This window comes from Manis javanica, chromosome 2 (genome assembly GCF_040802235.1).
Source record: "Manis javanica isolate MJ-LG chromosome 2, MJ_LKY, whole genome shotgun sequence".
NCBI lineage: Eukaryota > Metazoa > Chordata > Mammalia > Pholidota > Manidae > Manis > Manis javanica.
The window spans coordinates 80,943,965-80,963,469 of NC_133157.1; the positions used below are offsets into that span (position 1 = coordinate 80,943,965).

General features: G+C 43.5%; 1 protein-coding gene across 5 annotated transcripts in view; it reads left to right on the top strand.

The window, feature by feature from the left end:
* Nucleotides 1-17,110, top strand: part of NTRK2 (neurotrophic receptor tyrosine kinase 2) — a 311,589-nt gene extending 294,479 nt beyond the window's left edge. For all 5 annotated transcript variants that reach the window (XM_037023528.2, XM_037023531.2, XM_037023529.2 and 2 more), the window contains 2 exons: nucleotides 15,073-15,231; nucleotides 16,116-17,110. In XM_037023528.2, coding sequence (XP_036879423.2) covers nucleotides 15,073-15,231; nucleotides 16,116-16,301 — 345 coding nt within the window. In that variant the 3' untranslated portion in view covers nucleotides 16,302-17,110. The remainder of the gene's footprint in view (nucleotides 1-15,072; nucleotides 15,232-16,115) is intronic.
* The last annotated feature ends 2,395 nt before the right edge of the window (nucleotides 17,111-19,505 follow it).

Sequence of the window (19,505 nt, forward strand, 5' to 3'; positions counted from 1 at the left end):
ATCAGTATAAATCCTAAAGCCCAATTCCAAGGGACTATCCGTGAGCATCCTAGACATCCCCAGCTCTGAGAAATTCAAGAATGTGTCTGTGCTGCTGCAGGGACTTGAAGTAAAAGGATCCCCTTTGCCCCTTCCTCTTTCCACTGAAAGAAGGGTGGTGGACCTACACAGTCAGACCCACTGTGTTTACTAAATCCCTCACTTCTTGCAAAAGAGAGCCGAGGTCATTGCTGCAGTGCAGGGGCATTACTTGGACCAGGGAAGATGAGATTTCCTCTTGAACACAGCTTGGAGAGGTGGCCGATGACTGCTGTGGGTGGCTTGCAGAACTTGTCCTGCCACCAGGTGGACCAGGGGAAGTGTGCAAAATAAGAGTCAAAAATCAAACAGAAAGAGGTAAGATTAGTGAATTTGAAATGTCTGCCTTCCATTGCCACCTCAGACCCTGACTATGACTATGGTCTTTGATTCCTACCCTGATTCTGATTACAGCCTTTGGTTTCTATGTCTTAGTTGCTGTATTCAGTAAATGTAATGGTAGTCAGGTCATAGTTTATGTGTCTATTGTAAACACATGGGTAGCTTGCCTTGAAATACTACCTGGAGGTAGCATATTATTTAGATACAGAAGTAAAGATGTAATGGTACTATAGATACAGACATGGATATATAGCTATAAACATCCCTTCCCCCGCCAGTGCAGGTGTGCCCTTACATAAAACCCCACCCATGATGACCTGGATAACATTCCTTCTCCCTCCCGACCACTCACCTCCATGCTGCAGTCACTCAACCCCACCAGCCTCCTTATTGTGCAAACATATCAAGGTTGCTCCTCCACCAGGGCCTTTGCACCTGCTCACCCAGTGCCCAGAACACACTTCTCCCTCACATCTGCGTGCCTTATTCCTTCACTTTATTCAGATCTCTCTTAAATAGCACCTCCTCAGGAAAGGCTTTTTGAACCCTCCGATCTGAAACAGAACTGCCCCTCTATCCTTTCCATCCATTTACCTCTTTTACTTCACAGAATTGATCACCACCTGACATTATCAGGCATAGGTATCTGTTTATTTTTTGTGTCTCCCATTAAAATGAGAACTTCATGAGGACATAGAGCTGATTTACATCCATGTCCCCAGTGCCTAGGACAATGCTCAGAACCTGCTAGGTACCTCAATAAATTTTTGCTGAATGAGTGTACAATACCAAGATAAATAAATGACTATCACAATGATTAAACTCAATGATTAAAAAGATCAATCTATACTCTGTGCAATGAGCATTTGAGGATCTAAAACATGTTGCAATGGCTTTTCTTAATATTATCTGCTACAATGGAAATGGGTAGCTTTTTGAGAGCTGAGAGTTTTGCTTTTAGTTTAGTGGTTCCTGACTTTATTACCCAACTGCGCTCTGGCCATGACTTCCATGTGTGGGAGGCGAGGGTAGAGGAGGCAGTGGTAGTGTTCAGGGGAGATTTGGGGGCATCAGACCTCCTCTCACCTCCGCCTGCCCCCTTTTCTCGTCGTCCATCGGGACTAAGCACACAGGGTGCCATGCCAGAGCGGCTTCAGGGTATTCCTCTCCCATCCTCATGCATTTGCCACCCTTCGTCCCCTCCCTCTCATGGGGATTCTGATGGGGCCACAGGGGCCACTGTAAGTGGGATGGCTCGATGGAGTGGGGTTCGGATGGCCCATGGAGCATGCCACAGGGCAAGCCAAGGGAAGGAACCCTTGGGGACAGGCCCCCAGCCCCTCCACCTTTCTTGCACCCCACACTCTCTCCTCTGCCGAGGTGTCAGCTCATTAATCTCTGGCTTCCATGGCTTTTCTCAGTAACTTATCCCATATGCTTGTTTCTCTGTGTACAACATATGTCTGTTTCCATTCCCTATTTACAGTTTAAATTAGAAACGGGTGTCGCGCTCTGAAGCAAATCGGCTACTGTCCGTTTTTCCCTTTTTCCCTCTGGAGACCCCTCTGGGTTCCAAGCAGCCTGCACCACCTGGCCCCGCGCAGGCCTGGCAGGAAGCTGTCATTTTGGCTTTCACCCCTTGTTCTCCTCTCAGGTTTATTTCATACCGTAGTGTCTGCCCACAGGCACCACTCCCTGAGGCAGCCAGATATGGTAATTTAATTAGGCAGATAACTTCCAAGCATCCACGCACTGGCGCTACGTGCTTCCTTCATGAAGCTTGTAGTCTAGAGGCAGAGGGAGGCGCAAACATAGCCGCGCACATTGGCGCATCGTTACCACCCACCTGTGCTGGGAGGGGAAGGTAGGTGGTGCTGCCTGGTGGTCTAACTTGGTTTTAATGCCTGAGAACATGGTATTTAAGTCCTGAGAAACAAGTAGAAGTCAGCCAGGTAAAAACTGAAGAGCTGCAGGTGTGAAGGACCAGAGGTGAGAAAGCTCTGAGGCCATTCAGGAAACAGAGGGATGCCCGAAATGAATGGGTCATGGCACAGGAAGGGGAAACCTACAGGAGCCTGGGGAAGGAGGCACTAAGATCAGTCGGGTTCTGTCAGCCATTTTATTGACTTTTCATGTTGTCCAAAAGGCAGTAGGAAGTCATTGAAGGGTTTATAGTCGAAAAACCAATGATTTGATACAATTAATATTTTCAGACTCTTGCTCTGGCTATTGCATGGAGGTGGATTGGGGAAAGGTCAGAAGGGAAGTGGGGAGAACAATGAGGAGGCTGTCTTAACAGAAGTGGCTGAACAGTGACCAGGACAGCAAAATGAAAGGAAAAGGAAGTAGGAAGATTTCTTTGGAAGGTCTCCTTAGGGTACTCCACCAGCCCTGACCGCATACTTCAGGACTTCCAGTAAGTGAGAAACATGAGTTCCCGCCACGCAGCTGGTGGCGATTCCCCAGCTTGGGGTGCCCACTCCATCCCTGCACTGGTTAGGCTTGTCGCCATTGTCGCTCAACGCAACTCACTGGAATTATATATTTAAAGCTTGTGGTCATGCCTCCCACATGGGAGGGCTGCAGTGAATGGCAGCTAGATGGTAAATGTTAGATACAAAATAAACACAGCTTAGCCATCCCAGCCTCTTCAGGGCACTGTGAAAGACTCCTTCTGAAGAAACTTCAGTTCCCACTGAATCGGGGCCTCAGTTTCTGCAAATTCTCTCTCCTCCTATTTCCCAGCAGTCTCCTTCCATGTGACCCTCTGGACATAGTGGCAAAGTTTCAGCCTTTGCTAACATGGAGCTCTTTATGAAAGGGAGCTGAAAGCGTCAGTAGATTAAGTGGTTGACCAGACAGCACCGGTATCATGAGCCACAGCCAACTGTTCACATTCGCGCTGTGACATCAACCTCCTACTTTGCATGATGGTTATAGAACAAGCTCCAGAGGGCAAGGACCTATCTCATTCAATGCTGTTTCTCCACAGGGAAGATAGCACATAGCACAAACTAAATACAAATTTGCTGAAATGTACTCTAATAAAGGCATATGAGAAAAGGCAGGATTGATAATATATGATATATATGTATGTGCAATATATAGAAAATGCAAGAGCATGTGTATTGGGTGTTACCACTTAAGCCATACTTTATGCCTCCAATCTCACCTGAGCCTCACAATGTGACACAATAAGTAACACTGTCTCCATGTTATAAATTGAAAGACCTATGCGTGACCCAGAGGGAGGCAAGGACTTGCCACAGTCACGTGGAGAGTCTGGAAAGCCCTAGAAGAGAACCTGGTCTTCTGATGCAGGTCACCCACCACATGGGACAACTCCAGGAGGTGGAATGTACATGGACCACAGAGGGAACAGTGCCCCACAGGACTGTGTAGTGGGCAGGACCATGTGGAATCCTCATACAGGCTTGTTTTATTGTCTCAAGACTATTGCTCAAACGTTTGTTTTTGCTTCATTTTGGCAGCTGGGCTGTTCTCCAAGAGATGCACCATCACCTGGAGAACTTAGTGTGTTAAGGAAGCTCATAGGCTTCATTTAAGTTTATAGGTTCTATTCCCATTTTAGTGCAAAGGAGAGACTCTAAGACATAATTTATGTACGTTCACCTAGTTAGTAAGTGGCTGAGTTAGGACAGGAAACCAGGTCTGTTGACTCCAAACCCTTTCACCTTCTGCCACCAGTGCCTCTCAAACAGGAGTCTTGGGCAGCCTTTAAACACGAGACAGCATGTCCAGACCAGAGACCCATGAAGCCACAAAATAAACATTAAGCCTATCAGTCTAAAGCATCCATTTTAATAAATCATCGGTAACAACCAAATACTTTTCATAATGCATTGTCTAATGCAATAATTACATATAAAGATGAAATATAAGAAATATAAGACTTAAAAGAAATTCCATACCTGCCATGAGCACCTGGGGCTAGACCTACAGACATGGTCTCAATTACTACCCAAACTCTGATCTTGTACCTCTTTCCAGAGATTGGGAGGCTTTGGTGGAAAAGTTTAAGAAACACCCAGCTAGATGGCCCTCGTTTCCATAACACTGAGCTGCCATTATTTACAGTGCACGTCAACCAAGTTCCAGCTTCACAATTGCCAAACAGCTGCTTCTTGTAATATATGCACTTTCTATGGGTCTGTTTCATCCGTAGGAATGTCTGGAGAGGTAGGAGAAAAATGGGTTTTAAATATAGGGAATGTCTTTAGCACAAAGCATGGCACACAGAGTAGGTGCCTAGTAATTGGGAGTTAATGTTTTTACATTATTTCTTAGCTCTCACAATTATCATAAGAAATCATGATGTCCTTTACGACCCAGGGTCCCAATTTCTATGTGTGACGTACATTGCAGACACAGCAGAAAAGGACCATAATGATGGTCCAGGTAGGTACCTGAATAGAACTACCCAGAGAAAGCAACTTTCTCATTACTGTTACACTCATATGGACACAAGACATTGGTGTCTGCATCAGGATGAATGTCTGCACCTGGCAGGAGAGGACCTTATTCATTTTTAACTGGCTCTGGTGTATTGTCTTCCTCTCCAGTTAATGGTGGAATGTACATTCTGGCAGGGTCTTCAGTGTTACTTAACAAGCTGGGGTTAATGGGAGGACAGTGATGTGGTGTGCACCCAGAAACCCGATCTTTCCACTTACGGGACTGGATGTACCCAGGGCAGCAATCACAGTAATAGCAGCTGGAATGGAGTGCTGTTTCTAATACAGAGAAGCTTTTTCTTCCTACTCTGCTGACAAATAACTGATTTCTTCCTTTTCCCAAAGCTAGCTGGAATACCAGCATTTCTGAGTTATTTCCATATAAACAATTTGACTTTGGAATTTTGGTACTAAACCAGTGTAATGCAATCGCTTTAACATGGACAATGCCATGAAAACATCCTGCTCCTGCTTTTCTGGTTGCCTCGCTCAGCACCTGAAAGTCCCTGTTGGCTTTTCATCATGAAAAGATGCAATGCTTTGGTATCAAATGCTGCAGAGTCAGATGGCCTCTTGGATTTCAAACCATAATGCTCCGGAGGCCATAAAAAGCTCAGTAACATTGAACATCAGGCAAACAGTAGCTTGATGAAACATATGTGATTGGAATGTACAGTTTCCCATTGCTGCGTGATATGTAAGTACAGTGGTCACACTGCAGACGGCATGCCATGTGTACTTCCCAAAGGCATCGTCCTCCCACTGACCCACTCTGGAAAATCCCCGTCCAGGTTGGTGTGAGTTAGTGGCAGGAGATGGAGGAGGCAATCAGAGGACGAGGGACAGCATGTTGTTACCATCTAATTTCACTTTATTATCAAAATGAAGAATCCTTGGTTCTAGATCCAAATGTAATTCTTAAACATCGGTGTGATTGTAGTATTGTGCTGCTTTACTGAGAGAAAACTTACTTGCTCCTGATTAGACCCACATGTAAAATAAAGTGAAACTATAATCACTTCTGAGATTGGAGCTCTTTGGCTTTTTAAATTCTATATAGTGCACAAGCAGTGGACAATGGGACCCTGGAGGGATCTCGCTTGAGGCAACGTGGAGTCCAGGAAACCCATCTGCCTTTATCTACACATCTCTAAGGGAGTTCTAAGGCCTGTTCATTTCCCCTTAGCTACCCCCAGGGAATTGGAGGTGCAGGGAGTGTTGAGGGGTTGGGTGAGGACTGGGATTGCCCTAAAGTCTGCACTGAAAGGGAGCAGAATCTGAGGACTGCTGTGAAACAACAGGTTTAAGCCATCTGCTGAATTCTAGAGTTAGTTGGTAATGGGAATAATCAGGAGTTACCAGGAAGGGAGGGGAGCAGCTGAGCTCTCATTTGGGGATGTAAAGATGCTGATGAAGGACCGCAGTGCCTTCTGGACCAGATTGGCACAGCTCCGAGTGTTCAGAAGTGGCCTTGCCTCCCCTCTCCCTCCCCCTGTAATCCACTGCAGTCCTAAAAGGGGCGTTAGCAAGAAGGGTATTATGGACTGCATGTTCTGTCCCCCAGAATTCATATGCAGAAGTCCTAGCACCCAGTGTGGCTGTATTTAGAGATGCGGGAAGTAATTAAGGTCAAATGAGGTCATGGGTGGGGCCCCAATCCAATAGGCTTAGTGTCCTCATAAGAAGAGATACTTGAAGCTTGCTTTCTCCCTGCTCACACAGTCTCCACGCAGCCATCTGCAAGCCAAGAAGAAAGCTCTCGCCAGAAACCAAACAGGCTGAAACCTTGACCTTGGATTTCTAGCCTTTAGAACTATGAGAAAAACGAATGCTTGTTGTTTGACTCACTTATGGCAGCCTGAGCAGACTAGTGCAGAGAGCCTTTCCTATCCCTGAATCTGACTCTGTGTGACACCCAGGGCAAAACAGAGAAAGTGCCATGCGTTTGGAGAGCTGGGCCCTGGTGTAGACTCTACCACTCCTTAGCTGTGTAATCTTGGGTAGATCACCTTGCCTCTGGGCCTGGAGAATCTTCATCTCTTAAGTTGGGATAAAAGAACATGCCTGACTTACCCCCACGGTTATTGAAGAGTCAAATACTCACTTAGCACAACAACAGCAGCTAGTATTTTTTGCACATTTACTATGTACAGGGCATTATTCCAAGAGCCTTATTTATTTTTAAATCAGGTTTGTATAATATACATATAGTAAAATTCACCTTTTTGAAGTGTGCAGTTCTGAATTTTAGCAAACAGCATTTTACTGGCACCACAATCAAGATGTAGAACATTGACATCACCCCCAAAATTCTCTGTAAGGCAAGACCCCCAATCCCAGCCCCTTACACCCATAGGTTTTCTAGACCTATGGTTTTGTCTAGACCTATGGCATCATGCAAGGGCACACAGAGCTTTTCTAATGAACTCATTCAATCTTTATAAACCTATTTTGCATTAAGTGCAATTTTTATAGAATGAGTAGATGTACAAGTGTTATGAAAAAGCAAAACTAAGTATTATACAAACATGAGGTTATTATTGTGATTTTCATCAGTTGTGTTATTATTTAATGGTAGAATAAATATTATTTAATGGTACAATAGATGCAAAGAAAGGGGAGCAGGAATGGCCTGGGGTGGTCCACACTGAGAGGAATGGGTGCCATAGAAGAAGAGAAGATAATGGGGAAGTAAAGAGGGCAGTAGATGAATTTTACATGAAACCCAGTTGAACTTTTGTGTTGAATTGGCCTTATCTGCTCATCTAGAATCCAAGTGTCAAAAAATGGCCATGATAACTCTGTGAACCTTCCTTTCCAAACATGATCATCTGCCTTGTTCTGGCAGGATAGAGATTTCATTATTTAAAAAAAGAAAAGTCTTCACAAAAATACTGTTAGCGGTAACTTCCAGCACACCCTCTCTTTGACTAATCCAAAAACACATGGCTGGAAATTACTAAGTCATAACCTTTGTGCTTATGACCAGATGGGTAATGGAAAAATGTGATGGAAGGCTTTCTAGGCTGAAAATAACAGCGATTCAAGTGTAGTGACAGTCATTTTCCACGGGAAGACAGAGGGTAACCAGGCTGTCACTGAAGTTTCTCCTGATTCAACCTGAGCTGGTTCACTCAGGACTTCTAGGCAAGGCAGCAAGGACTGCATTTATTCCCATAAAGCATCCTATGGTTCAGTGGCCACATGCCATGGAGGCATCCCATCACTCTTTATAATAAGAGATTCTGATCTTCTGGATGTGGTCATGAAATGCCCACAATCCGACCACAGTGGTTCCACGTCCTCCAACGATAATATTTTGCATAAATTGTTTTGCTCTCCTCTTTTTTTAACTTCATATTATAAATGCAACACATAATAAATAACTAAGGTCCATCTATTTCTTAAAGTTTACATCTTTCATGAATTTTTAAGTAACAGATCAGGAGAAACTGCTGAAACAAAGTAATTAGATGTAGGGCGTTGCAAGAAGGTCTAGGAGCCCCTTCAATATTTAATGTGGCCAAAAGCTTCTGACAACTAATCATCTCTTAATGGGGCTTGCCCTTTGACCCACATGCTTCTAAGGGAATAAAATATTTGACTTCCAAACAAGTTATCACTCACTCACTGAGAAAATACCACAAGCTAAAGTGGCCTCCTAGGCATCATTGGTCTTTGCTAATTGAGTTTAGAAGTTTTCTGATCAGCATTACCTACCTTTAAATCACCAGTAGTTTCAAAGCCAGCTAGTTATTTACATTAGATTTAAACAAAGTCTCCCATCTACCATTGTGCCCCTCATAAACACAGAAAAGAGACAAGGCATCATGATGGATGAAGAATGCAACAAAATAGGAATAAGCATGAAAGATCATTTGGGGAGATAAAGAATGGAGCAAGACTGAATCCAACTTTGGTATTTGAAATGAGACTGTGCAAGTGAGATATGTGAAGAGATTCAAAGAAAGGGAAACAGGAATGGCCTGGGGTGGTCCACACTGAGAGGAATGGGTGCCATAGAAGAAGAGAAGATAATGGAGGAGGAGGGAGGGCAGTAGATGCATTTTACATGAAACCCAAAAGAAGGAGGGGAGATGAGTTTGTCACCTCCTCTCTTATCTCCCAGTGCACCTAGAAAATGGGTAGTTCATTCCTTGTTGACTTGTACTAGGGATAAAGATGCTTTGTGTATTTGTAAATGATGAGACAAAACCTCCTACCATGAATAGCTGTGGGAGAGATAGCTGTCTTCAGTACTGTCGATCACCAGTTTACGCCTAGTACCCTTGTTCAGCAAGTTGCTTGATCTCCCTAAATCCTAGTTTTTCAACCTGGAAAAGTTCATCATACTGTTTGTTAAGCCATGGGAAATTTTTCACAATTTATAACCTAATGCATAAGAGTATGTGCCCAATGAGTATTTTCCTGGGTAAGAAATAAATATTGTAGTTGAACTTACTAGATGCATTCAATTTGATTTAAAAATAATGAAATGAATGATTTCTACCATAAACTAGTTTAAGGGTCTTTCAATATTCTTTTTAGGATTTATTGTCTTAACAACCTTTCAAACTAGATTTAAAGGATGCTCAGCCTCAGGTATTTTAACTAAGACATAGTTATTATTTTTGTTTTTAACCAGATCATCTTATACATGTCACCATCAAAATTATGAGGTGCCATGAAATTAAATATTAAGAACTAAATGAACAATTCTTTTCTTGATATGTTTTAAAAATAGAGCCTGTTATTTTCCAGGCACTAATTTCAGACACTATGGAGTTCCTTTTCTTTTTTTTATTAAAGTATTGTTAATATACAATCTTATCTTGGTTTCAAATGCACATCACAGTGGTTCAACAGTCCCCTTGATCAACTTATATTGTGACTGCAAATTACTGTGCCCCTTTATCCCCCTCCCCCTCTCCCCCACACCCAACCCTTCCCTCTTGGTAGCAACTAGTCCCTTCTCAGTGTCTGTAAGTCTACTGCTGATGGGTTCCTTCTGTTTTGCTTTGTTTTTATATTCCACAAATAAGTGAAATCATATGGTATTTGTCTTTCTCTGCCTGGCTTATTTCACTGAGGATAATACCCTCTAGCTCCATCCATGTTGCTGCAAATGGTAGGATTCTTTTCTTATTATGGTGGAATAGTATTCCATTGTGTTATGTGTACCACATCCTCTTTACCCATTCATCTATTAATGGAAACTTAGGTTGCTTCCATACTTTGGCTATTGCAAATAGTACAGCAATAAACATAAGAGTGCATATATCTTTTTGAATTAGGGATTTTGTTTTCTTTGGGTAAATTCCTAGGAGTGGACTTACTGGGTCAAATGGTATTTCTGTTTTTAGTGTTTTGAGGAACCTCTATACTGCTTTCCACAGCAGTTGCACCAATTTATATTCCCACCAACAGTGTAGGAGGGTTCCTGTTTCTCCGCATCCTTGCCAGTATTTGTTCTTTCTTATCTTTTGGATAGTGGCCATTCTAACTGGAGTGAAGTGAATATGGAATTCCTTTTTGACAATGGGCCTAAGACATTGTTCTGATTAGCCTCACTAGTTTAAGCAAGTTGTAATGATTAGCAGACACAGTGGTCAGCCAGTGGTCAGCCAGTCCTTTTCTTTTTCATGGTTTAATTTTCTTCTTTATTCTCTATCCTTTATCTCCAACATCAGAGGATATGAGATGCTAGTCACCATCAGTAAACAATAGTCCCTCATGTTATACGATGTGATTTCTTCCTAAGACTTCATTCTCAGATGGAATAGTTCCAGGTGTGCACCAGAGACTCCACCCATCTACTTGTTCAGATGGCAAACCAAGGGATGAATGAGAGTTCTCACACAAATCAGAGAACTCTCGTACTCTGTATGAGCCCCAGGATTTGGGGTTGCATTTTAAGAAATTATGAATTTCACTGATTGGTTCTTATTTGTAGTCAAATAGGTGAGCCAGGTTTCGTCTATTTAGTCTAAGGTTGGTTCTATCAAGAGTTTAGAGAAGTTATTGGGGGATGGATCGAAAGGTAGTGAACACTGATCTCTCTGAAAGAGCACATTAAGAATTCCACCCTCCACCCCACCGCCCAGAATATCATCACTCATAAGAAACCAACTCAAAAACCGTGCTTACCACCTGACCCCTTATGCCCAGCCAGACATAACTGATAGGTGCCTGTCTATCTTTCTTGAGGCATGTGATCCATTCGCAAAAGAAGGGAAACCTGCTGTGTAACCAGAGTTGTATTAAGGGGTGCTACACTTGCTGGTGCTTAGAAAAGCCACTGAGCTGTAGCAGGGATGGAGAATTCCTTGAAATGGTGGCAATTGAGCTTGCCTTTAGGATTTCTTTGAGAATTAGGTAGAAAGGAAGGGACATCAGACTTCCACGAGGCATGTGTAGGTTCGGTCAGGGTGAGGAGACACAACAAGACTTGCTGGCTTAATACAGGGCATGTATTAGAGACCGCAGAGTGACACCAAGGAATGAGCACAAGATGTCCAGTGGGGAGGTATTGTAGAGGGGCTTTGGTACACTACTCTAACTCTCTGAAATGTGGGTGCATTATTTGTAATAGGAAAACAAACCATTGTCTACCACAGAGGGTAACTACTGGGTTCAAGTGAGATCATTGAGTGGAAACTCTTTGTAAAGATGAGCTTCTATGTATTGATGGATGATTATGGTGTCAAAGTGGCACCAGGTGATTGCAGAACCAAGCATTTTGTACTAGAAAGTAATCAAGAGCTGGTCTAACCTGTCACATTTTACCAATAAGCCAGACCTAAGGTGATTCCCCCAGGCTAATTAATGCCATAGCAGGAACTAGAACGCAGTCTCTTGGGCTGAGGAAAAATACATTTCCAGTCCTAATCAACTCCCCAACCACCTGTATTCCCCATCTCGTGTCAGTTCATTCTGGTGAGTTCAGTGAGGAGCATGGAGCCCAGCCCACCCAGAGCCCTGGAGAGCTTCCTCTGGCCCCACGGCATATCTGGCAGTCAGAGCAGCAATTCTGACTCCCAGTGTCATATTGGGATCACATTCCGTCTCACAAATGTTTAAGCAAGGGTGTGAGGGCAAGTTGCCAAGTAGCACAATACAAAACAAATGTCTCATTGTGTTGGTTGCCACGCAGCATGTGGTTCTGTGAAGCCCAAAAGCCATCCAGCGATTGTGACTGGAATATGACAGTAATTTGTAACAACAGTGACTTTTTTTTTTTGGTGTATTTTGGTGACATGCTTCAAAATCCTGAGAAAGGGCTGTAAATGTTCAGAAATGCCCCCTAAATGGGTTTAGAAAACTTGTGAACCCTGTCTGAACTTTTATTAGATTCTCCCACCACTCAACCAGTTGACATCAGAACAAGGAAAGCATTATTTATAACAGCCTGTGCCAAATCCCAGAAGGGATTATTGAAAGAATTAAAGTGAAAAATCCATCCCGAAGAGACTGCAAGCATAAAATAAATGATCAGATCAGAAAACATGTAAATCAAAATCTGATTTTTTTTTTCTTTAAACGGAACAGGCCTTTCACTCTGGCCATTAGCAGTACCGGGCAGAGAACTGGTTAGAGCACGTGCTGTCAGCAGAGGAGCCCCAGCGCCCCTCTCATTGAACAGTGAGGAGCATGGGAGAGCCATTTGTGTGGGCTCCTCCAAATGGCTCCAGATTGGCTGCTCCCCATTGAGAAAACCAGATAGAAAAGTTTACAGAGAAGGAAAGCTATACCTCGAAAGTATTTAGTGCATTAAAATTTATAAAGCGCTTGGACAGACATTGTCTGCTTGAGTATTGACCTTACAATAGGGGAGGTCTGGGCTGTTACCCGCATTGTACAGCTGAAGAAACTAGGACACAGGGAGGTTTGGCAACTGATCAAGGTCACCCACCTAGGAAATAGCGCACCAGAGTGCGCGCTGGAACGGAGTTTCTAAAATCGTGAATAGAGTGATGTCCCCTGCATTGCAGCTGTGAGGGCATCAGGAATATGGGAGCGTGGCATCTTGCTAGGTTAACACAACCCAGAGTGTATTTTTCAGCTGTCTGGTTCTTGATGTATCTAAGTGGTTCTCTGTCTCTCTCCCTCTCTCCCACAAACACACATTCAAATTAATTTAATTCACTAAGTTAAATGAAATTAAATCTGTTCTTTCTGCCACTCCTGAGATACCTAAAGGAGGCTCTGTGCATTCTGAATCTCCGAGAAGTGGGGAGAGTTACAGGTTATAGTATGTTTGACCCATTTGACCTAAGAATGCTTGCATGGAGCTGGCTAAATATTTTGAGGGCCCAGTACCCAAAAGAACATGGTGTTAGTCCATAATGTCCTAGTCTTCTTTCTACCTCCGCAAACCAATGGTACATTGATCATAAATCTGGATTCTAATTTCACTGTTCCCATAAAAGAAATAATTGTGTCTTTTTAACTAAAATCTAGGCAGCGACCCCTCAGTCCATGTAACTCTGTGCCATGTAGCTCCCTGCACTGCCACAAATGGGGGGACCCTTCCACTTAGTGCCCTGAGTCCTTGTGAATATCTGGAAACCTTGACGACCCCTGGTGTAATGGCAGATTTCCTCTCCCAAAGTCCTGGGTACGGGGGATTATAGGACTATGAGCTGGGCAGATACTCGGTCAGCCAGAAACATGGCAATATGGCTGTGCTGATAAGACCACCAGCATCCTTTCTGGTCGGTCAGTGCCTCTGTCATCAGACTGTGTTCTGAATACCGGCCCTGATGGTGAGGGCCGTCATCACCTTCCGGCATGTCCAGGCAGCTCTGTGAGGGAAATCTGTGCCATTGAACAGTGACTGTCTGTCACCACTGGGTGAGAAGCAAGTGAGGAAGTTGAAAGCTGATAAAAGGCAACTGGCTTTGACTCAGTGGATGAGCTTTTGGTGTATTCAAAGCTGAATTAGGAAGATAGGAGAAACCTTAACCCTTTGCCAAGCAAGTTATGTCCCTGCTTGTCAGATTTGGAGTCATTATACAAAGAATGGAAAAAACAAAAACAAAACAGACACCACCCACCTCCTTTGCTTTTGAAATCACCAAGCATATCAAACCTCCTGACACGCTCAGCAACTTGGGCTCTGGAGTTGAGCAGTATTTTTCAGGCACCGTTTGACTAGTTCCTTCTTTTAGTGAGTCAGGAATGGATATTAAGAATTATAATTGGGCAGAAGCTCTATGGGCATTGGTCTCAGATCTTGGGGACTGAGAGTTGCTAGTGAGGTCTAGCCCCTGCTGCCTTTGGGAGCTCACCAGCTGCCCTGGCATCAGGCTGTGAATTTGGCCTGGTGGTCCTGGCATCTACCAGCAGTAAAAAAAACTGCTACCCATAGGGCTTTGGTGCAGAAGTATGGTCATGGCACTAAAATCAGACAGCCCTGGTAGGCTACAAACCTGCAAATAAATTCTTAACCTTTATGTAAGAATTAAGAAATCATGAGCAAGGCTTCCCTGTCAAAGTTCTCTTTGCCTGTACTAATGTTCCTGCCACCTAATGCCTCAGCCTTAGTGTTTTTACTGAACATGGGCTTTTCAAAACCATACTTATTTACTTTTGTAAACAAGCTCAATTGCAATCCTCTGTCTTAGAGGAAAATCCAGAGCTCAGAGTCCAAAGACCTGACTTCTATGTGTCCATAGCAACCTGAACCTCAGTTGCCTTATCTGTAAAATGGAAATAATAATTTCTGCCCTGCCCATTGATGGGTTCTGGCAAGAGTGTTTGAGGCAGCACTGGGCACTTGTGCCAACACCTCAAAGTGAGAGAAAGATCAAGCCTTGCTAAACAAGAAGAGTCACCTGGTGGGTCATTTTGGATACAGAGCCACCTCCTGTTATCCTGGCCAATCCTCCCACCAGGAAGTACTTGAGCATTCCCCTCTGCTCCTATCTGGTTTCCAAAGAAAGAGAATTGAAAGTAATATAAAAAATACCCTGACTGCTCTCTGCCCTCAGTCTCAGTTACTTGAAATTACAAAGAAATTGTAATTCCCTTATTTGTGTATAAACAGTTAAAATTAATAAATATAAATAAAAGAAAAATATGTCCCCTCACATTTTCCTTCCACACTTTTCTCTCTGAAGGTGGGAACTTGGTTTTGGGGTGACTGATGCCTGCTTGTTTACCCCTTTCCTGCCAGGTTGGTGGCCACACGATGCTGCCCATCCGCTGGATGCCTCCTGAGAGCATCATGTATAGGAAATTCACCACAGAGAGTGACGTCTGGAGCCTGGGAGTTGTGTTGTGGGAGATCTTCACATATGGCAAACAGCCCTGGTACCAACTGTCAAACAACGAGGTGTGCAATGGGAGGGGCAAGACCCCCCAGGGGCGGACGATGAGAGACATCCCTCAGCTGGGAGTCAGGACACAATCTTATGTGGCTTTTTTTGGGAGCAGCACCTCCCAAAGGGCCTGCTCTGCTCCTAAATGTCATGGTCGAAGTATAGTCGCTCTCCAAATTTGAGAGTTCTAAAGAAAAGCCCAGTGGTTTTTTGCCTGTGGTTTCTGGGTGATGAGACCGAGGAATCATTTTGTGTGTCTCATCTAGTAAATGATGGCAAATGTGGCATCCTGGCACCCCGGGAGTCCCCTTAGTGTTTTGGAATTATTCCTATAAGGTTTCAAGATTCTTCCCTTTTTGCACACTTCAATTCCCTTTTGCACATTTCTCATTCCTAGTGAGAAATGCAAGCTTTTTGTTTGCCTACTGTAAATCCTTTTGCAAAATGTCTATTTTGGGTGCATAGCTTCTTGATCAGGTACTTTACATCTTCTTCAGGTCCATAGCTATCTTTTCCCTGTTCCATTATCCAACATGATCCCTCATTTCAGGAGCTGGGGGTTCCCTCCTCAGTCAGCACCCTGACACCAAGGTGATTCATTTGCATCTCAGGCCAATACAACCAAAACACACTGGAATTCCAGGGCGACGTTTGGGAGCATTCCCTGCAGATAAGTTACTTCACCACCAGTTTGGTGAAATCTGTGTGGCTTGAAAAATGGATATGAACCAATCAGATGAACCATGATATATACCAACCCATACCAACTGCTCTCTTCCTTCTGAAATGTTATCCTGAGCGGGTTCTTTCGAGCAGCCCTCTCGCAGCACTGACCTCTGCTTTATCTGCATTGTTTTTCCTCTTGTCTGATCCTACCTTTGCTCTCCACCCCGTCCAGGTGATAGAATGTATCACTCAGGGCCGAGTCTTACAGCGACCTCGAACGTGCCCCCAGGAGGTCTACGAGCTGATGCTGGGGTGCTGGCAGCGAGAGCCCCACATGAGGAAGAACATCAAAGGCATCCACACCCTCCTTCAGAACTTGGCCAAGGCATCTCCGGTCTACCTGGACATTCTAGGCTAGGGCCTTTTTCCCCAGACCGATCCTTCCCAAAGTACCTCCGCAGATGGGCCGAGAGGATGAACGTCTTTCAAGAGCTGCTGGACACCATCAGTCTGCTGTTCTCCACTCTGACAGTATGAACAACCAAGACCCCGAAGGCTTCTGGAGGGAAGCGGTGTGGACTTCCCATCCGTAGACGCAGTGTGGACCTCTTTTTGGCATTATCTCTTGTCTCTCTTGTCATCTCCTTTGGTTTGTTTCCTAGTTTTTGTTTTCTTTTTCCTTTTTTTGTCTTCCCTGCTTCACAGTCCTTACCCCTTCTTTCGGAATCAATCTGGCTTCTGCATTACTATTAACTCTGCATAGACAAAGGCCTTAACCAACCTAATTTGTTCTATCAGCAGACACTCCAGTTTGCCCACCACAACTAACAATGCCTTGTTGTATTCCTGCCTTTGATGTGGATGAAAAAAAGGGAAATCAAATATTTGACTTAAACTTTGTCACTTCTGCTGTACAGACATCGAGAGTTTCTATGGATTCACTTCTATTTATTTATTATTATTACTGTTATTGTTTTGGGATGGCTTAAGCCTGTGTATGAAAAAGGAAAATTTGTGTTCCACCTGGGAAGCCTTTATCTATGGGAGATTAAAACCAGAGAGAAAGAAGATTTATGATAAACTGCAGTATGGGAGGAACAAAGACAACCCCTGGGATGAGCCGGCTTCAGTCCTTAGGAGAAAACCAGCAACTGTTCGCTGGGAGGGATATATCTGGCACCTTCCCCTGAGGACCTATTTGAGGAGTAAAAAGACTGTTAAACTCTGTGCCATGGACTATTCTTTTCCCATCACCAGAAACACTAGAGTGTAGTGGACAGAAAAGTTGGCTTCATGAGACACGAGATGGCGCCTCCAATGCTCAGATGGTCTTTATAGATCCAGGTGATGGCACTGGATTGTTTTTCCAAGTGTTATCCACCGAGGTTTTGTCAAGTTCTTTTGGAAAGTGGTGTATTCTGGTCCAGAGGTCATTTCAAGTCAGGTGGGAAAGCCAAGGACTTGGAACAGATGGGACAAGCTATAAATTTGGAGGCAAGTTTCTCTTACATTGAACTTTTCAGATAGCACTTCCCTCCGACCTCTACCCTCCAACCCATTCCATTCTTTTAAATGTGCAAGTAAAATCGTGCATGGTCTCTGTTGATTACTACCTTGTGTGCAGAAACTACTGCTCCAGACGTCGTGATCCAGTATGTAGAGCAGATCCGTAAGAGGTACATACCTTATATACTTAGGGAAGCTAATGGAGTTCATTAGCTCAGTATAAACGTTTCTAGGTCATACGGTGGCGATGGGTTTTAACGAATATGGACTCTGAAGCCTGGATGTCCTCACCCCCTCAAACCCACGGTGGAACTGTCTGTGAGAAGGGCTGCATCAAGCCCCGAGGGAGAGCCGACTCGCCCTGGGACATCACATGCATTGCCGTTCAGTGTACACAGGCCAAGACCGTGCTCTAGGCTCTGGTTGGGAGAGTGGTTTCATTCCAAGTGTACTCCGTTGTCAGTATGCTGTTTTGTTTTCTTCACTCCATTAAAAGAAGTAAAAATAAAAAATTAGGCACAGCATGCCAATGGGAGGCTATGCCCAGACCAAGTTTTGGAGGTGTGCTTCTGGGTATAGACACGGGTTTTGTGAAAAGAGGTTGTAAATTTCAACAGAAATTTGCAGTTGTTTGATGACCAGTTATACTAAGGAAGAAAATTGTTTCTGTTCCTCAAGAAAACTTGCTACCCTCTGTGAGGGTATTTTTGCTAACTTGACTTCTTTACAACACAAGCCAGATTGAAAGGGAGTGATTTTAATTCACCTTAAGTCATTTTATTTCCTATTTGTTTCTGAAGGCACAATTGCTCTACTTAGGTTTTGCTTTATGACTGGAGCACTTTATTTTCCATTATAAGCTTCAAACACCAGTTCTCAAAAAAACCAAACATGTCAATTAACAGACAACAAAAGGAAATCCAGTAGCCATCTGTGGACAAGTGAAGGGGGTTGGAATGAGACAAACCCTACAGTCCCTGCAGGTTTGTGCTGGCCAATGAGACATGGCAGTCAAGTTGTTTGTTCTCTTTGTCAGTGAAAAAACACCCCTCCAGAATACACATAATAATATAATGAAAGCCATATCTCCATGATATATACCTGCACGTATATATCTTATTAAGGACCCATGGTACTGTTAAAAACACCGTGGCACTCTGTGAAGCAGTAAAGAAGGGGCAGATTTGTACAAAACCTTTCTAGATTCCATCAGCGATGGTCTGAAAACCTATACAGGTTTGTCATTCTGGGTGACTGGCCAGCTGCTCTGGGGGAAGAAGCTGTGAGGTACTTATTTTACCAGAGAGCAAAAGAGGTAATATATTAAGGGATCAAATTCTAGGAGGACCGTGCAATTTTGGAAGAAGGATTTGTTTAAAGCAAATTAAAAGAGGGGAGCATTCCATTCCATTCCAGTGTAGTGTTTTCCTTTGGAGGAGAAAAGCAAAAAAAAAGAAAATTTCTCCTTGCCTTCTGACAAGTCCCTCAAGGTCTTGAAATGAAAGGTTCTATGCAAGTGCAAAGTTTTATATTTATTTATACTGCTGATTATTATTATTTTTATTTTTTCCTCTGTTGTCTCAGGAGTATGTACTGATTTCAGAGACATCCTGCATTGAAAGAATACAAGATTGCTTTCAAAGTAGCTAAGTGAACCACAGAATATCTTACAATATTCATCACTGTTCCTTCACCTCTTCTCATGCTTTTTAAGTTTTTAGGAAAGCAGCATTTTTATTCTAAAATGTAACAATCACAGAATATGGCCTCCCATGAAATGTGTTCAAAGCTACAACAGTATTAGTGACAAACCTAATTTTCTAGGCCAAACTTTGTTTCCATTTACAAAGTATTTAATAGTTTCCGAATGCTTTTCACATACGTTAGTAAATTATGCCCATATTTTGATAGGTGAGGAAGGTGAGACTCGGAGAAGTTAAATGGCATGCTAGACATCTGCAGGTTAGCTTCGGGCATCACTGGGACTGAGTGTTCTGACTCTGAAGTTCATGATTCTGTCCACTAGAGACTCCAGTATACAAATAAGCAGTCTAGGAAAGAAAGCAGGCTAACAAATTCATGAAGCAGTACATGAAGTTAGAACAAAATGAATGCC